We start from the raw sequence: 18,453 nt of genomic DNA, 5'->3' as shown, positions 1-18,453 counted from the left end.
AGGGACAGAACGTCAGGTTCTGTCAATAATAACGTAATAAATAATAACAATAACAACAATAATAAAAATGTGCTAGTCCCTGAACAGTTCAAGGCTAGAACTCTACCACTTGAGCCACAGCACCACTTCCAGTTTTCTGAGTAGTTTATTGGAGATAAGAGTCTCATGGCCTTTCCTGCTTGGGCTGGCTTTGAACCAAGATCCTCAGATCTCAGCCTCCTGAGTAGCTAGGGTTACAGGTGTGAGCCACCACGCCTGGTTTTAAATGTGGTAGTCTATTTAAAAGACAGGAAAAGTACGATGACTTGGTAGCTGCACGAGCAGTGGGTTGCACGATCAAAGTCCGGCTGAGCGTGGAGAAGCTGGGCGCTCTCCCGCAAGCCGGCCAGGGCAGGGGCTGCCTTGCGCTCTCTGCCTCCATCTTTCCTAGGCTTCTACCCGCTCTGGATAACCAGGGACTCGGTGCCCACAGCCCTGCAGCCTTGACCCCGCGTCTTGTGAGAGAGGCCTGCGGCGAGCCTGGCCACCAGACCCGGCAGCAGCCCACGGTCCCCACAGCACGCGAGTCTCCTCGGAGCTGAGATGCGATCGAGTCACCTCGCCCACCCTCACCAAACCGCCTGCAGGCTCCACGGCCTCTCGTGCCTCAGACTCGTGAACTGGGTAATGAATCCTGGACCATTTCCAGGACTTGACTATAGGGTAACTGGATAAAACGTGTGTGTGTGTGTGTGTGTGTGTGTGTGTGTGTGTGCGTGCGCAAACAGGCTCACGTGGAAGGTGAACCTCCACAGCTCGCGATGGAAACAGGGAGACAGCAAGGTCCGAGAAGGTGACAGTTTTCATCCACACAGAAAAGGAAGCTGGGCCTGGTGGCACCTGCCTTTAATACAAGCCAGGGAGGCCAAGGCAGGAGGACTGCAGGGCTGAGGCTGCCTGGGCCATGCGGTGAGTTCTAGGCCGGCTGAGGATCAATGAGGAGACAAACGACTGAGCTCAGGGTCTCCACACCATTTACCTCCCATGCCCAGCGGGCGACGCGTCCGTGTTCAAGGCCTGGTCCCACCCCACGCCTGCCCAGCTACTCGTGGAAGGCCGGAAGGCTGTTCTTACTCCTGGCCCTGGGAAACACTGCCTTATCGCTTTAGAAAAATACATTACAATACGATCCAGGTGGCGGTGGCTCACATCTGTCATCATAGCTACACGCGAGGCTAAGAACAGGAGGATGACAGTTCAAGGCCAGCCCCAAGGACACGCAGGAGACACGCCACCAAGCCACAGCCCAGCTCAGGGTCATGTTCCTGACGTCCCAGAGGCAGACAGGCTCATGGGGCGAGGACAAGCCCATGAGATTCCTCTCGCAAGAAAGAGGGCGGGTGTGGTGGCACACACCTATAGCCCCAGCAATGAGGGGAAGCAGAAAAGAAATCACAGGCCAGGCCTAAGCCTGGGGGGGAAAACGCAAGTTCTTATTGCAAAAGTCACCAGTGCAACACAGGGCTGGAAGCATGGTTCTGTGGTCGAATGACTGCCTAGCAAGTGCGAGACACTGTTCAAACCCCAGAACCTCCAAGTTTTTACCTATGTGTAAACTTTTATATTCATATAAAATACAAAGTACATATAATTTATCTAAATAGATAAATATACATAATTTTATACGTATACTTTAACATATAATTTTATATATAAGCATATTAAAATATACGATTTTATGTTATTTATACACACATTCATAATGGGCTCAGGAGAAAACATCTCGAAAATTCTCCTTTGACATTTTTTATGTTCTCCAGAATCTACAGTACACAACACACACACGCACACACACGCGCACACACACGCACACACGCGCACACACGCACACACACACACACTCCAGTCATGAGCATACACATGAACACACTTCAGATGCGTGGGACACTGCAGATGCGATCCTGTATCTGCATCAAATGTGTCTGGGAGGGGAGGGAGAGGGCGGCACTCACTTTTGCTGTGGTTTTAATAGTTTTCTTTTTTTTCTTTTGGGGCGGACAATCAAATCAAAAGCTACTTCAAAGTAGAAATTAAATACACTTTTCTTTTAAAATGTCTGCACCTTCAGGCACTGGCAGGATATTAAATCTGTGGGACGGGACCTTGGGAAACTAGGCAGGCCAGGAGGCAGCAAGAAATTATTTAATTCTCAGGGCGCCCGGGAGTTGGTAACTATTAAACAGCCAGGAGACGTCCATTAGAGCAGCAAGCACTGACAGCCCCAAAAGTCACCCAAAACAGTTATGTCTGGTTTTGGGGGTTTTATTTATTTTTTGGTCAAAAGAGACACTTAAAAAAAGAAATATATATATATATATAAAACATTATATGTTTATATATACGTACATATATATATATATGTATATATATATATATATATATATATACATATATATATATATATATATGAGTAGCAAGTAGCAACCCTATCAAGATCCCCTTATTTATAAAAATCCAACTGGACTCATTTTTTTTTTTTTTTTTTTTGTCAGTCGTGGGCCTGAACTCTGGGCCTGGGCGCTGTCCCTCAGCTCTTCAGCTCAAGGCTAGCACTCTACCACTTGAGCCATAGCACCACTTCTGACTTTTTCTGTTTATGGGGTGCTGAGGAATCGAACCCAGGGCCTCATGCATGCAAGGCAAGCTCTACCACTGAGCCACCTGCCCAGCCCCACAACTCAGATTTCTTTGATATTCCTTTTTTTTTTTTTTTGTCGGTCGTGGGGCTTGAACTCTGGGCCTGGGCATTGTCCCTCAGCTCTTCAGCTCAAGGCGAGCCCTCTACCACTTGAGCTACAGCGCCACTTCCGGTTTTCTGGTGGTTTATTGGAGATAGGAGTCTCACGGTCTCTCCTGCCCGGGCTGGCTTTGAACCGCGATCCTCAGATCTCAGCCTCCTGAGTAGCTAGGATTACAGGCGTGAGCCACCGGCGCCCAGCTTCTTTGATAACTCTTTTGCCATGAATTCCCACGTCTCTCTGGAAGGTGCCAGAAGGTGCTGGGTTCTGCGGGCCTTGTGTGCTTGCACACTCTCTACACACCCAGCAGCGTAAAGTGTGTTTAATGCCCTTTTTAAAAAAATGTTAGTGTGAAATCTTTTTGTTGTTGTTGTGCCAGACCTGGGTCTTGAACTCAGGGCCTGGGCACTGTCCCTGGGCTCTTTCACTCAAGGCTGGCACTCTACCACTTGAGCCACAGCTCCATTCTGGCTTTTTGGTGGTTCACTGGAGATCAGAGTGTCACGGACTTTCCCACCCCAAGCTGACTTCGAACCGTGATCCATAGCTCTCAGCCTCCTGGGTAGCTGGGATGACAGGCATTAGGCACTGGTCCCTGGCTAGGAAATCTATTTCAGCTGACAGGAAACAGGTCGATAAACCAAAGAAACAAACGAAACAAAAGACAAAACCCAGGGCATTTTCTCTCCATTATGGCCTCAATAACCTGGTTCTGGTTCCAACCGGACAGAACTTAATATCAACACTGAATGAAAGGCACAGATGTCCCCCCAGGACAGGCTGAGGGGCTGGGCCATGGGCTGGGCATGGCGGTCCCTTGTGGGAATGGCTCCGTCTCCTCGCTCACTAAGCTGAGGTTCACAACCTAAGTGGTCTCGGTGGTGATTTTCCTCTGATTGCACATAAAAGCCCTCATCCGGGTCCCCAAGAATTCCCCTGCGCAGCCCGTGCATCATGGGAGATGCCCCCCCTCCCAGCCCACATCACAGAATAACGGTTGTCAACCCTTCACGAAGAAACCATGCCAGACTCAGTTTCCCCACTGGGACTTGGGGTGTGTTGCAAGTTAAGATGAAGGAGGTTAAGTCTGCCTTGAAAACCGGAATAAGGTGTCGGAAAACATCATCCGTGGCTTTTCCTTTCTTTTTGGTTCTGGTCCTGAGGCTGGGGCTCGGGGCCGGCCGCTCGCAGGGAGCAGGAGGCGCTCTACCGCTTGAGCCAGTCACAGATCCACCTTGGGCTTTTTTTGGTGGCTCGTTGGAGATCAGAGCCTGGAGGACTTCCCTGCCCTGGCTGGCTTTGATCGACGCCCCCCCCATATGCGGGGTCCCCTGCTTTATTAAGTGGTGACTGCTTTTACCCCTATGTGACGCGTTAGCACACAGCTGTCCCAATTTGATTTGATTTGCCTGTGCCCCGGCTCTAGTTAGAGAGAGAGAGAGAGAGAGAGAGAGAGAGAGAGAGAGCGCTTGCTTTGATCACATTTATCTGCTAAACCCGGAGCTACTAGAAAGGAGGGCCGCTTCTCCGAGGTTAATGTCCTGCACAGCGCGACCTGGTAATGCGGAAAATCGGGTCAGCTCCTGGAGAGCGCACGCGTGGCTCCGGGCGAGGCGCTCCATCTTCGCTGGCCTCGGTGACAAAATAAGGACACCGGGCCCGTCCCCGAGGTTCCGAGTGGCATGTGCGCGCGAGCGGTCCCGGCACAGCGCCGCGTCGCAGCCATCCGTGCGGGGCCGAGGGGGGGCGCGCGTGCCTGAGAGTCCACCGCACATGTGCCTCACAGGCTGCCTCCCCCCGACCCGACTCTTAGAAATCCTACTGGAAACTTCGAGAGTGAATTTGCAATCCCAAGCCCTTCCCGGGCAGATGGAGACAGAGAAGGCCCCAAGGGAGGGGCTGGCATGGGGCGGGCGCTGGGACTCGGGTGACACGGTGACCTGCCCGGCCGGCCGGGGGCTGTTCAGGGTTGTAGAGAAGAGGTGGAATCGTGTCTTTGCTCATCAATAATTAAGAACCACAGTACGTTGTCCCGAGAAGCCTCAATGAATGACGGGGGGGGGGGGGGGGGTTGGTTCTGATTAGGAAATCGATGCCAAGGAAGCAAAGACTGGATGAAGAGGAGGAGGATGATGATGATGATGATGATGATGATGATGATGATGATGGTGATGGCAGAGGTGGGGATGGAGAGCAGGCGAAGGAGTGGAGAGAGAGGAAGGTCTCAGGGATCCTGCTGGCGCTCCAGACAGGCAAAAAGAGCCAGCCACTGCAGCGCACGCCTGTCATCCCAGCCACCCAGGAGGCTGAAATCCGAGGATCACAGTTCAAAGCCGTGAGACTTTCATCTCCAACGAACCACCAGGAAACCGGAAGTGGCGCTGTGGCTCAAGTGGTAGAGCGCCAGCCTTGAGCAGAAGAGCTGAGGGACAGCGCCCAGGCCCTGAGTTCAAGTCCCATGACTGGCACAAAAAAAAAAACAAAAAACTTTTTTAAAGCTGGGCAAGAGAAACCCAGCTCAGAGCTGGGGAGCAGAGCAGAGCAGAGAGGGCAGAGGGAGGGAGGGAGGAGGTTGGGGCGCAGCTGGTCCTGCTAAGGAAACCGAGGCCCAGATTGCTCAGTAAGAGAGGGTCTGGATCTGGTGAGAAAGATCCAGAAGCAGACAGAGCTCATGGGTCAGGGTCTGGGGTCCGTCTGCCCTCTGGAGCGCCGGCGCTGGAGACCCGCGTGGCCCCGCCTCCTCCCTGAGCACCAAGCCCATGGGGGGGTGGCCATGCGTGTGGCCGTGGGCCCATCATGGACGCCAGTCCTTGGCTGGCCTCGTTAAACGCCCGGTTCTGACCCTCGGACCCGAACGGCCACACACCGGCTCTCCGATGTGGGGCAGCGCCCCGAGCTGGGCCGAGGCCGGGGGGTGGGGGGCGGCTTTGAGCAATGTCAGGTGTAGGGGGGACACGGCACTGCCAGGATGGAGCACGCAGGATGAGAAAGGACAGAGGAGTGTGAACCAGATTTGGGGTGGGGAGGAGGCAGAGGAGGCAGAGGAGGAGGGAAAGGAGGACTCAGATCCAAGAGAAGGAACATCGGATGTAGGCTGAAGATGGCATCCCAGTCTCCCCCCTCCTCTTCCCCCCCTCGCCCCCCTCTTTCTCCCTCTCTCCCTGTCAGAACAAGAGTTCCAGATCTACTCCAGAGTAGCAGGAGCATTCCCGCCCCAGCGCCCGGAAGTGGATGGTTCTGGTGTGTCCCTCGGCTGCAAGGCTTCCCAGCGGAGCCCGGCCTTGTGCCAGGATTGAGGTCTTACTACACAGTGCAGGATGGCCTTGAACTTGAGGAAGAGAAGAAAGAAGGTAGTAGAGGAAAGAAAAGGAGGAAGAAGGGAAAAAGAGGAGGGAGAGAGAGTCAGAGAGACACAGAGGGACAAAGGAGACAAGAGAGTGGCAGAGGAGGAAGGAGGAGGCAGAGGAGGAGGAAGGGAAAAAGAGGAAAAAAGAAAAGGGAGGGAGAGTCAGAAAGAGACAAAAGGAGTTGAGAGAGAGACACAGAGGTAGAGAGGAGGAGAAGGAAGAAGATAGAAGGAAGAGGAGGAGGGAGAAAGGGTGGGAGAGGCAGAGAGGAGGAGGCTGGGGACGCTGGGCGGCCGTTCCCATCATGCTCCGTCCCCCTCCCCCGCTGCCCCCAGGGGCCCCTCAGCCATTGGGGTTATGTGGGGATCCCAGCCCTCCCCCCACCCCACCCCCATCCACTCCCTTTAACAAGTGAGCTTGTGCCTGCTAAGGGCTGGGGGGGGGGAGGGGGAGGGATGGCAGGGACAGCCACGCCTCCCTCAAGGCCACAGAGGCCACGCCTCCCTGAAGGCCACGCCTCCCCGGCCACCTATGCCTTCAGGACCTGGACGGTGCACACTCACAAAATGACTTGTGAATGAATGAATGAGTGTGTGATGAATGAATGCATCAGTCATCAAAGGAAGATCCACATTCCCTCACTGTTACCTCTCAGGAACTGAATGGCACTGATGAAGTTTGACCCATCCTATTAATTCCATGCCACTCTTTCTAGAACTTTCCACCAGGCTCAGTTATTGCTCTCTGATCCCTCTTTTGGAAGAGGACTGCCAATGTCAAGATTATCACTGCCACTGGGGGCCGGAGGCTCATGCTGGTCATCCCAGCTACTCAGGAGGCTGAGATCTGAGGATCACAGTTCAAAGCCAGCCAGGTCAGGAAAATCCATGAGACTCTTATCTCCAATGAGCCACCAGCAAACTGGAAGTGGCGATGTGGGTCACGTGGCAGAGTGTGAGCCTTGAGTGAAAGGACTCAGGGACAGCGCCCACGCCCTGAGTTCAAGCCCCACGACCAACAACAACAACAACAAGATCACCACTGAACAATGGCGTGTGTGTATCCAACACAGCAAAGCAGCTCTGCCGCTGAAGCCTGCACACCTGGCCCAAGACCGCCCTACTGCTGCCACGTCTGCCTGATGGAAACAAAGTGCACGCTGAGGATCCTAACACTGGAAACAAGAGGCGGGCAGATTGCTGGTGCTGGACCAGATGTGGGGACAGGAGGGTGGAGGGGAGGTAAGAGGCTGCGGGAGTGGGGGGGGGGGGGGGGAAGGAAGGGCGGGGGCCAAACCTGCCAATAACCAGATTAATCCTATTACCCGCCCTTTCATTTGGGTTTTCCAACAACTTGCCTCTTAATTGCAACTGCCATCTTCTGCCCCGAAATAATTAAATCATCCACACGTCCCACTAAATATGTATTAAAGGCTCGCCCTGGCGGCCAGATGGTTCTGGGGGTGTGAGGAGAAGGAGGAGCCCGCTCTGCTTGTAGAGTCTGGCCTCGAGGAGGCCGGAGAGCGAGTACACACGCGGCAACAATTCATCAGAGTCGTGATGGACACACCACACCACGGAAGGGGATAAGGGAGGGGGAGAGAGGCGCGCCTTCTGGTTTGGGAGTGAAGAGGATGGGGGGGAGGGGTTCACCCAGATTGCACCTGCAAAGGTATTTCCAGAAGTGACAGCATCATGAGCGCAGACCTGATGAACAGTTAAAGCACTGACTCCAAACCTGAGCGGAACCTCGGGAGGCAGTGGGCCGTGGGACCAGGGCCTGGGCGGGAGAACCAGGGTGCTTCCCTGGGGGGGGCAACAGCCTGCCCTGGTCCCCCATCCCCACCAGCTCCCCTCCGATTCCTGCCTGCCACGCTGTAACCTTCTCCTCCAGACCCCATGTGCCTCAGTTTCCCTCATTCATGTATTGGGTGTCGCCTCAAGAAAATAGGCTCCCACATGCCCCGTATTGCTGTTTTATGGAGGAGGAAAAATCAAGGCTCAGAGAGGTGGAGTCATTTGGCCCAGATCACACAGCCACCACTGTTTACTTCCAGGAAACCACCAAGGCAATGAGATGAACCTCACAATGCGGTTCCTTGAACCTCCGGTGCGTGCGTGTGTGTGGAGGAATGCTGGGACAAATTCCCAAACATGTGGTGGCTGGAAGCACATCACGAGGTCCCCGTTTACACTCCCCCAGACCCGTGACAATCGGAACACTCTGCCATCGCAGCCTGGGGCCAGACACGAGCCAGGTCGACAATCACCGTGTGCAGAGGTGGAGAATGACTTGCAAGCCCACCGAATCCAGGTGAGAGACGAGAACTGAGGGCCGCAGCTTCCAACTCCCCTTCCTAGACGGAACTGTGTAAAGGGGGCGGGGTGGGGGGGAGATGAGTGGAGGAAAATGTTCCCATTCACTTGTCTGTGTGTGAGTGATCTCAGCGTGCTAGGGCCACAGAGATCTTTTTGTGTGCATGTATGTTGGTCTTGGGCTTGAACTCGGGGCCTGGGCGCTGTCCCTGAGCTCTTTCACTCAAGGCTGGTGCTCTACCACTTGAGCCACAGCGCCACTTCCGGTTTTCTGGTGGTTTATTGGAGATCAGAGTCTTATGGACTTTCCTGCCCGGTCTGGCTTTGAACCTTGATCCTCAGATCTCAGCCTCCCGAGTAGGTGGGATGACAGGCAGGAGCCACTGGTACCCAGCTGAGCTCTCCCCCCACCCCCAGTGGAGATACAACTGGTATTTGAAGTAATGCTATCCTTGGCTGGTGACAACAAACAAGTACTGCAGGCCATGCTCCGGTCTCTAAGTTGCGAGAACTTGCTACCTCCCCCCCCCCATATCATGACAACATCCAAAAGACCATCTCTACGCATTCCAAACTTCTCCCAAGGCTTCCTAGTAGGGAAGGCTCCGGAAAGGGGGAACACCTGTTCCCCACACAGTGGGGAAGGGTCTCAGGGACCAGCCAAGATCGCAGCTGTGGAGAATGGAAGCGGGGCTCGCTCATGGTGCCAAGCGCCCTCACTACGGAGGGACGCTGAGTGGACAAATACAAACGGCCTCTTCTAGGCTCGGTTCTAAGGGAGAGGGTGTTGGGCCAACCAGAAACACAGTCTTCCTCGGTGGAGGAATGAGGAGAAATTGGTTATTATTTATTTTTTTGCCAGTCCTAGGGCTTGAACTCAGGGCCTGGGCACTGTCCCTGAGCCTTTCTCACTCAAGCCTGGTGCTCTACCACTTGAGCCACACCTCCACTTCTGGCTTTTTGGTGGCTCCCTGAAGATAAAGAGTCTTGTGGACTTTTTCTGGCCCAGGCTGGCTTTGAACCGCCATCCTCAGCTCTCACCCACCTGAGTGGCTGGGACGACAGGCGTGAGCACCGGCACCTGGCCTCTCCCCACACACTTTCCTTGCCTCTACAAACACATTTTCTCATGGGATCCTGCGGGGTGAGGGGGGGTGAGGGGGGTGGAGGACAAGGAGGAGACAGAGTAAAAGAGCCACAGATCTTCCTGGCCCATCCTAGTGACCTCAAGAAGAGGCCTTTTGCGATGGAAAGGGAGAGAGTTCTTCCTAGCTCCCCTCCCCTCTGAGCAGCTAAGAGAGGAGAGGGGAGCCACCCCCCAAACACCCGCACCCATGGGAAATGATTGATGTCATATGAGCTGCCAGCCCTCCTCACCTCAGCCCTGGTCCTGACCGCCCCCCCAAGTGTGCGGCTCTAGAGATGGCAAATGGCTTCTTTGGCCTGATCTTCTGGGCACCTCCATCCTGCTTCCTGCCACTTGCCCCAGCCACGCCCATTGCCCAGGCCACCCCCCACTGTCCTGGCCACACCCACTGCCCCAGCCACCCCCACTGTCCAGGCCATGCCCATTGCCCCACCCACCACCCTCTGTCCAGACCTCGCCCACAGTCTAGGCCATGCCCACTGCCCAGGCCACACCCATTGCCCAGGCCACACCCACTGTCCTGGCCACGCCCATTGCCCTGGCTGCCACCCACTAGACAATGCCACTCTGCCATATTCCCTACCACATTTATCTACAGTCTCTGCACAGAACTGTCCCCAGTACTTTAGTGTGTATGTATCTCAGTCATTGGACTTGAACTCAGGGCCTGGGTGCGTCCCTGAGCTTCTTTCGCTCAAGGCTAGTGCTCTACCACTTGAGCTACAGCACCACTTCTGGAGTTTTCTGAGAAGTTTTACTGAAGATAAGAGTCTCTCGGACTTTCCTGTCCAGGCTGGCTTCAAACTGTGATCCTCAGATCTCAGCCTCCAGAGTAGCTGGGATGACGGGCACAAGCCAGCGGCGCCCGGCCCATTGACAACACATTTCCACAACTGTTTGACTCAGTTTTTATCTCCCAGATGCTCTAAGGTGGGATCACTCAGTCTCTACATGCAATGAAGATGCATGATCTGTTTCGGAGCCCACAAGTGGAGACAGGTCGGTGTGTGGCAGAACTGTATTAAGAAAAAAAATAAAAAATAGAAAGTAAGTCTGGGACTTCAAAAGAGATCGTCTGGTGGCTCTGAATCCCAGTCTCATCTTGCTCTGAGCGTTGAGATCCTGGATTAGTTACTTAACCTCTCTGAGCCAACAGGGGAAAACCCATGGAAGATGTCAGCCTATCAGGGGGAAGTCTCTGGAAAGAAATGGAAATGTGTCTAGCCTTCAGTTCATTACTTTGGGCTCCGATGGGCACCCGAAATCCAGGATCTCAGGGAGAATAAAAGCAATTATAACACGGCGGAGTAAAATAGGTTCTTGATTCTCAGGTGGGGAACTGCCAAAAAAGCACTTCATACATTTTTTAAAACATGCCTTGTTACTATTCTGAACTGTCTTCCGCCCCGAGCGCCCAGTTTCCCTGGTTAAAATCCTGGAACCGAAGGCATGGTTCTGGCTGGGTCTGCTGTCTAGGTTCTAATGAGCCTCACTCTTCGTGGTGGAGAGAGACCAAGACTCCAGCCCCAGCCTCAGTTTCCCCTTCCACTGGGCTCTCTCCATTTCAGAGCCGTCCACCCCACTGGGGCTGACATGGTTCCATTCCCCATCCTCTCCTGGGGCTATGGAATCGGCTGACTTCCTTCAGCCTTCCACACATCCACTGAGAGCCGGCCTGGGCACATTGGGCTATGCATCATCTCATTTAATCCCCCATGACCAGAGGCCCGACATATTGTCCTCATTGCATAAGCCAGAAAATCAACCCTGGGAGGCAGAGTTGATCGCTGGGCCCAAGTCCCGCACAGGAACTTAAGACTCCATTCTGGGCTTTGAACCCCTCTTGTTCACCCCTTCCCCTGTATCTTCTTGCCACAGAACAACACGCATTGTCTCAGCAGGAAATTGGAATGCCCATGACGTTTGTGTTGGTCGGCTGGAGCCCAGAAAAAGTGACCACACACTATCAGACCAGATTCTCAAGTATTGATCTGATGGTGCCAAAGGCTTTGTGACAATGACATCTTTCCTCTACCAACATCTCCTTGGAGCTGGAAGCCAGTGGCTCACACCTGTCACCCCAGCTACTCAGAGAGCTATGAGGATCGCCGTTCAAAGCCAGCCCGGGCGAAAGTCCATGAGACTCTGATCTCCAATAAACCACCAGAAAACGGAGGTGGTGCTGTGGCTCAAGTGGTAGAGCGCCAGCCTAGAGTAAAAGAGCTCAGGGACAGTGCCCAGGCTCTGAGTTCAAGCCCCAGGACCAGCAAAACAACAAAAATATCCTGTGAAGGGTTCTCTTTCTCCTATGCGGTGGACTGTGATGATTTATATGCCTTTGTGAGACACCTCACAGTCTGTGAATTTCACTCTCCAGAAAACTTCCAGAAATCTCGGTGCCACCAAGACCTCAGCCCTGGGGGAACCAAATGCAGTCTTCACTGTGGCCACCGGGCAAGCACCTGATGCTTGGTGACCAGCCTCTGACCTGCTGCCTATCCGGCCTCCCTTCCTTCCTCCCTCTCTCCCTCTTCTCCCTCCTCTTCGCTTCCTCACTTGTAGAGACTATTTGGGTAGAAAGCCAGCTATGCCTTTTCAGGCTCCTGTGGGAACCTTGTCTCCCCCTTTGTTTTCTGGATGGGCTGGGATGGGGGGACCCCGGGCCCTGTCCTGCCCCTGTGGGCGCAGGGCCGGGGTGCGGCCGGGCAGGGCAGATGTTTCTCCTGACAGCCGCGATGCGTGCGCGCAGCCGGTGAACACCAGAAATGTGTGTCTCCTGTGGTCTCAAGCTTCTGCCCAGGCCCGGGCCTGTCCTAGATCTGCGCAGAGGGCGAGCCAAGGAGACACCAGCCACGGCCGACTTCCGTGATGGGTGGGGACAGGAGGCTGTTCCTCAACTCGGCCTAGGGCCGCGTCAGGAATTCGGGGCCTTGGACTCGCAAGGGGCATGGGCCGAGCCCGGAGGGGCTGACAAATGCCATTAACCTCGTAGCGTGTCTCTGAAGAACAAAACCAGGGGCAGAGTTGAAAACATGGTGAGGGCCAGAAGTGGGAGGATGCCGTTGCTAGGGTTAGAGACCATTCTAGAAATCCCAGGCGATCGCGTATGCATGCAACATACCCACACACGTGCACGCACACACACGATGCTGCGGTGAACTAAATCACCCCATGATGGGACAAGGGCCGAGGGCCGCGAACGGGGAGGTTCAGTGAGTGGTAATCCATATGCCCAGATGGAAGGGGGTAGGGTGGGGGGGGCAGGAAGGAGGGAAGAGGGGGGGAGGGGGGGGAACCAGACACTGCACACAGGAAAACAAAACAGAGCCAAGTACAAGGCCCTGGCTCGAAGCCAACGTCGCAGCCGCCAAGACGATCAATCCAGTGGGAGAGGGAAGGGCTGGGGGGGAACCACTGCCTTCAGATCTAACACCCCCGGAGTGGGGGGGAGCTCGGCCAAGGCGATCCCAGGGTCTGCAACCCAGGCAAGGGCGTGGATGGATGGACGGGATAGATGGACGGATGGATGGACGGATGGACAGATGGGCGGTGTCGTCTCCATGGAGACCAGCAACCCGCCTCCAGGTTCGTTTTTATCTTTTTTAAATTCTCCTAACCAGCTCGGAAAGAGAGCCTAAACCTCCAGGCAAGAAGAGAGCTCTGCTTCAACGAGGCCACCGAGCCCCACGTCAGAGCTACCAGGTTCACTTCCAGACGCACAACATGGAAGGTTCTAGAACCCAGCATCTGGTCTCCGCCCAAAGCTGACAGCGCACCCACCCGACGCACCCTGAGCCACTTCTGCCAGCCGGCACTGGTCTGAGCCCTGGGCCACGCAAACCCAGGCCCCACCCACCTAGGCCCCACCCCCTCACTCACCTTATCCGCCATGATCATGGAGGAGCCGCCGTGGATGCCCAGGATGGGGGTGAGCGTCTGCGCGGAGATGAAGTCGAGGATCTGGGCGATGGCCTCCTGGTCCGTGTCGTCGGCGAACACCACGCCCTGCACCTTGCGGTCAGACATGAGGTCGCAGATGCGCGTGATGATGCTCTTGGGGTCGGTCTCGTTCATGGCCACGAGCTCCACGCGGGGCACCACGGACAGGTGGTGGAAGTCATCTTTCTCGTGGGCGTCCTTGATGGCCACCTCGTCCGAGGTGCCCACGAGGATGACCGCGATGCCGATGCTGGGGGAGCTCTTCTGGGATCGGGCCCGGCTGCCGGACACCGCCAGCACCGCCAGCACCAGCCAGAACTTGGGGGAACAGCACTCGGTCCGGGCCTTCATCTTCAGCTTGTCGACTCCCTGTGGACACAGGTGGAGGAGGAGAGGGAGAAAGGGAGAGATGGGGGGGGGGGGGGAAGAGACAGAGAGAGAGAGAGAGAGAGAGAGAGAGAAACACACGATTATACATGGCCAGAACTACGTAATACCCCAAGTCTTGTCCTCCTGTCTACCAGTGACCTTGATGCCTTCTAGAGGTCACCAAAGCCAACTTCCATATCCAGCCCTGTCTCTTTTTGTCTTTGTCAGTCCTGGATCTTGAACTCAGGGCCTGGGCGCTGTCCCTGAGCTCTTTCCCTCAAGGCTGGCGCTCTACCACGTGAGCCACAGCGCCACTTCTGGTTTTCTGGTGGTTCATGGGAGATCAGAGTCTCACAGACTTTCCTGCCCGGGCTGGCTTCGAACCACAATCCTCAGATCTCAGCCTCCTGAGTGACTGGGACGACAGGCGTGAGCCACAGCACCCGGCTCAGCCCAGTCTCTCATCTCTGGTACTTTCCTGGCAGACTTTTGACGGCCACCCAAAGAGGCCACTGCAGAAACCACAGAGGCAAAGGAGGAGAGCTGGGATTTGCGATGCCAGGTGCACATGCAGGAGTCTGCGGGATGGGGGGGGGGGGTCTCCCTATGGCTGGGGACACCTGGATGCATCTGTTAGAAACCATCTTGAGGCTGCTCTTGGCCAGGCCAAAGGAGCAGCAGAGGCTGGAGACAAAACCTGGCCCTGAGTTCAAGACCCAGTACTGGCACACACACACACACACACACACACACACACACACACACACACACAGATCAGAGGTCCTCAGATCCTTCAGACAGACAGCAAAGCACACTAATGACTCCAGAATAAGATGCCAGGGACATTCGGTGGCGGAGGAAGCTCAAACCCCAGTTCTTGGCAGAAAACCTCCTGGAACCCTTCTTGCTGTGGTCAGTCGGCCAAGGAGGAGACCTGCATCGATCGCCCGTCTGGCGCACAGACGAGACGCGTGGCTCGGTGGTTCACACCAGGGCAGTCTCTCCACGTCTCGGTGCAGCTATGGAGTATGACCACAGTCCCGAGAGCCCTGTGGACGGCCTGCGTGCCGGCCAGCAAGGAAACCAACGCTGGACGGCCGCGTCTCAGAGTTTCAGGAAAACACACACAAAAATAACCCAACACCGAACTGAACAGCATTGAACTGTCAGTGAAAGACAGCTGGATTCAGTGCCTTAAAGAGCTGGGGAGAGGAGAAAAAAAAAAAAAAATATATATATATAATATAGATAAAATAATATAAATATGTAATGATATAAATAACATAAAACATATAATAAAAATATATAATATAGCATATAAAATATATATAATATTTGCTAGCTTCCAAGAACTGGTTCTCGAAAAGAAGCAAAAGATTTAGAATCTGGCCAAAAAAAAAAAAAAAGTGACAGCTCACTTCGTTCCCAGGGGACTGTAATCCTGCCGATCCCCGACGCCCGATTACATTCCCGCACCTGTCAAAGCGGGGCCGCTCTCTGCCCCGGCGGCGTGTGAACGCTAATGGCTCCCTCCCGTCCGCAAGGAGGTTTTTATTTGCTCTCTGGAAACGTTCCCGGAGTGTGTCTCCACACACGATCTGCTCACTGTACCCGTGAAACAGTGGGGGGCCCACAGGGACACTCAGAAGAACGGGTCTCCCGCACTTTTTTACAAGGCAGCGTTTTTACAAGGCCATACATTACGGAGTCTGCGGTAATGGGATGGCCGACAAACCAAGAGGTCGCGTTGAATACAAACTCCATTTCAGACAGGAGGAGGTGGCTGAGAGATAGCCTGTAGTCCAAGACAAGCGTGGGGGCAACGCTGCCTTTCAGACTGTGTGCACCCACTTCCAGAAGCTTCTCCTCTCCGCTCCCCTGCCTGTTATGCTCCTCCAGGAGAGCTGACCATCGTAGCCTCTGGGCCAGCACCAAAGCCTGCACATATCTATCTACACAACTAAAACTCGCCGGGCCCTGTTGGCTCACGCCTGTCATCGCAGCTACTCGGGAGGCTGAGATCTAGAGGATCGCAGTTCAAAGCTACCTAGAGCAGGGAAGTCCATGAGACTGATCTCCAAGGAACCACCAGAAAACCAGAAGTAGAGCTGTGGCTCAAGCGGTAGAGCGCCAGCCTTGAGTGAAAGAACTCAGGGACGGCGCCTTAGGCCCCCAGCTCAAGACCCATAAATGGAAGAGAAAAAAAAACAAGTCAGTCATAATTACACGCTCCCATAGCTGCCTACCATCCTGAGGACCAGGGACTCCTCAGTTCACCGAGTGTTTACTGAGCATCTATTTGTCGGCCGACATTACAGCCTCCCCCACCCACCCTACTATGAAACCCAGAGACTCGGGCATGCTAGTTGGTTAGTTCCACTGCTGCGCTACATCTGAGCCTGGGACCTTGCTGTGGTATTGAGGAATACACTACAGGGCCTCCATCTCACAGGACGCGTGGCTGCCCAGAAAGGAAAATCTCGCCCCATTTCTCTTCACTCTTGGGGTCTGCTCTGTGGGAGGGGTGGGCTGGAGGTGTGGCTCAAGTAGTAGAGCACCCACCTAGCAAGCCCGGGGCCCTCAGTGCCAGCCCTGGCAAGGCCGGAAATTTAAATACATAGTGTCTTTTAAGTAAAGCTAACCAATAAGGAACATCTTGTCTCATCTCCATTCGCTGTCTTGGGGTCTCTAATTAATTCATGAATTAATAAGAAATATCTCATTTCCCACTCCCTCACTCGGAGTTCATACTACTTTATAATAAGTTGATTAATTAATGCGATAAATAAGGACAGACTTGATGCGTGGTGCTCAGTATGAATTTCTACCCTGAGGCTGGATATATAATATTGCTGGCCTAGAACATTCTGTCCATAACCATCTAGTCTACATGTTAGGTGATTTTGCATGCATTATTAGATCTTTTTTTTCTTTTGGGCTGGTGCTGGGTCTTGAACTCGGGGCCTGGGTGCTGTCCCTGAGCCTCTTTATGTTCAAGGCTAGTGCTCTACCACTTGAGCCACAGCACCACTTCTAGCTTTTTCCGAATAGTTTACTACAGATAAGAACCTCATAGAGGGGCTGGGAAGGTGGCTCAGTGGTAGAGTGCTTGCCTTGCATGCCTGAGGCCCTAGGTTCCATTCCTCAGCACCACATAAGCAAAAAGAAAAAAGCCGGAAGTGGCGCTGTGGCTCAAGTGGTAGAGCACTAGCCTTGAGCTGAAGAGCTGAAGGACAGCGCCCAGGCCCAGAGTTCAGGGCCCACAACCAGGACCCCAAAAAAAAAAAAAAAAAAAAAAGAACCTCATAGACTTTCCTGCCCAGGCTGGCTTTGAACTGTGATCCTCCGATCTCATTCTCCTGAGTAGCTAGGATGACAGGCGTGAGCCATCAGTGCCCGGCTAAATCTTTATTCAAACATACAAACAAACAAAAAACAAAAAGCATAGTAGGTCATCATTTGTCCTGATCTGACACACAAGGAAGGGGACCAAGGTTAGGTCCACCTCATGGTCACATGATTATAATACAAAGGATGATATGCAGGTTCAAACCCAAATTTATCATCTCACTCAAAAAAACCTTTTCTTTTTTCCTTGTGGGTCTGCCTCTCTGCACAGGTGGGTATGTGCGTGCATGAATGAATGGTTGGGTGAATGAATGAAGTCACAGAATGCCGGCCTCTTCCCTCGGAGGTGAGGTTAGGGTACCCCTCATCTCCATGATGGGAGGGGCTGGACGAGAGTGGGGGCCCAGAGGTTACGACGGGACCTTGAGGGGGGCAGGAAACATCCGTTCCCCCCCCACACCCATCCGTGCACGCAGACAGGGTGTGGTCACCGTGTCTCAGGTCCAGCTTCCTCGAGTTCCAATGCTGACCAGACACTGGGCACAGACTTCTCACACGCAGCCCCACACAGTATCAAGTCGAGCGGGGCTGCGGGAGCCGCAGTTTGCATGTTAGCAGAATTCTGATACCAAGACAATATCAAATGCAAGGGAGTAGATGTTGAAAAAGACCGTGAGTGGTGTCATGTGCTACACAGATACCCTAATCGGGAATTCATCCCAGCCTACAAGTTGGCATTAGACCGGTATAAACTAAAAAATCAGGGCTGGGAAGGTGGCTCAGTGGTAGAGCGCTTGCCTTGCATGCCGGAGGCCCTGGGGTCGATTCCTCAGCACCACATAAGCAAAAAGAAAAAAGCTGGAAGTGGTGCTGTGGCTCAAGTGGTAGAGCGCTAGCCTTGAGCTGAAGAGCTGAGGGACAGCGCCCAGGCCCAGAGTTCAGGCCCCACAACCGGACCCAAAAAACAAAAACAACAACAAAAACAAAAACAAAAAACAACAACTAGCTGGGTGCCAGTGTCTCACACCTGTCATTCCAGCTACTCAGGAGGCAGAGATCTGAGGATCACGACCAAAGCCAGCTTGGGTAGGAAAGTCCGTGAGACTCTGATCTCCAAGGAACCACCAGAAAACCAGAAGTGGAGCTGTGGCTCGAGTGGTAGAGCCAGCCTTGATGAAAGAGCTCAGGGATGGCACCCACGCCCTGAGTTC

At 53.9% G+C, this 18,453-nt stretch overlaps 1 protein-coding gene across 1 annotated transcript in view; it reads right to left on the bottom strand.

The window, feature by feature from the left end:
* Grin2b (glutamate ionotropic receptor NMDA type subunit 2B) overlaps nt 1–13,876 on the bottom strand; it is a 119,170-nt gene extending 105,294 nt beyond the window's left edge. The window contains exon 1 of the mRNA XM_042671561.1: nt 13,466–13,876. Within this exon, the coding sequence (XP_042527495.1) occupies nt 13,466–13,876 (411 nt within the window). The remainder of the gene's footprint in view (nt 1–13,465) is intronic.
* Nucleotides 13,877–18,453: the final 4,577 nt, after the last annotated feature.

The sequence above is a fragment of the Dipodomys spectabilis genome, unplaced genomic scaffold (genome assembly GCF_019054845.1).
Source record: "Dipodomys spectabilis isolate Male_0828 unplaced genomic scaffold, ASM1905484v1 ptg000644l, whole genome shotgun sequence".
Classification (NCBI taxonomy): Eukaryota; Metazoa; Chordata; class Mammalia; order Rodentia; family Heteromyidae; genus Dipodomys; species Dipodomys spectabilis.
This window is presented reverse-complemented; position numbering and strand designations above follow the sequence as displayed.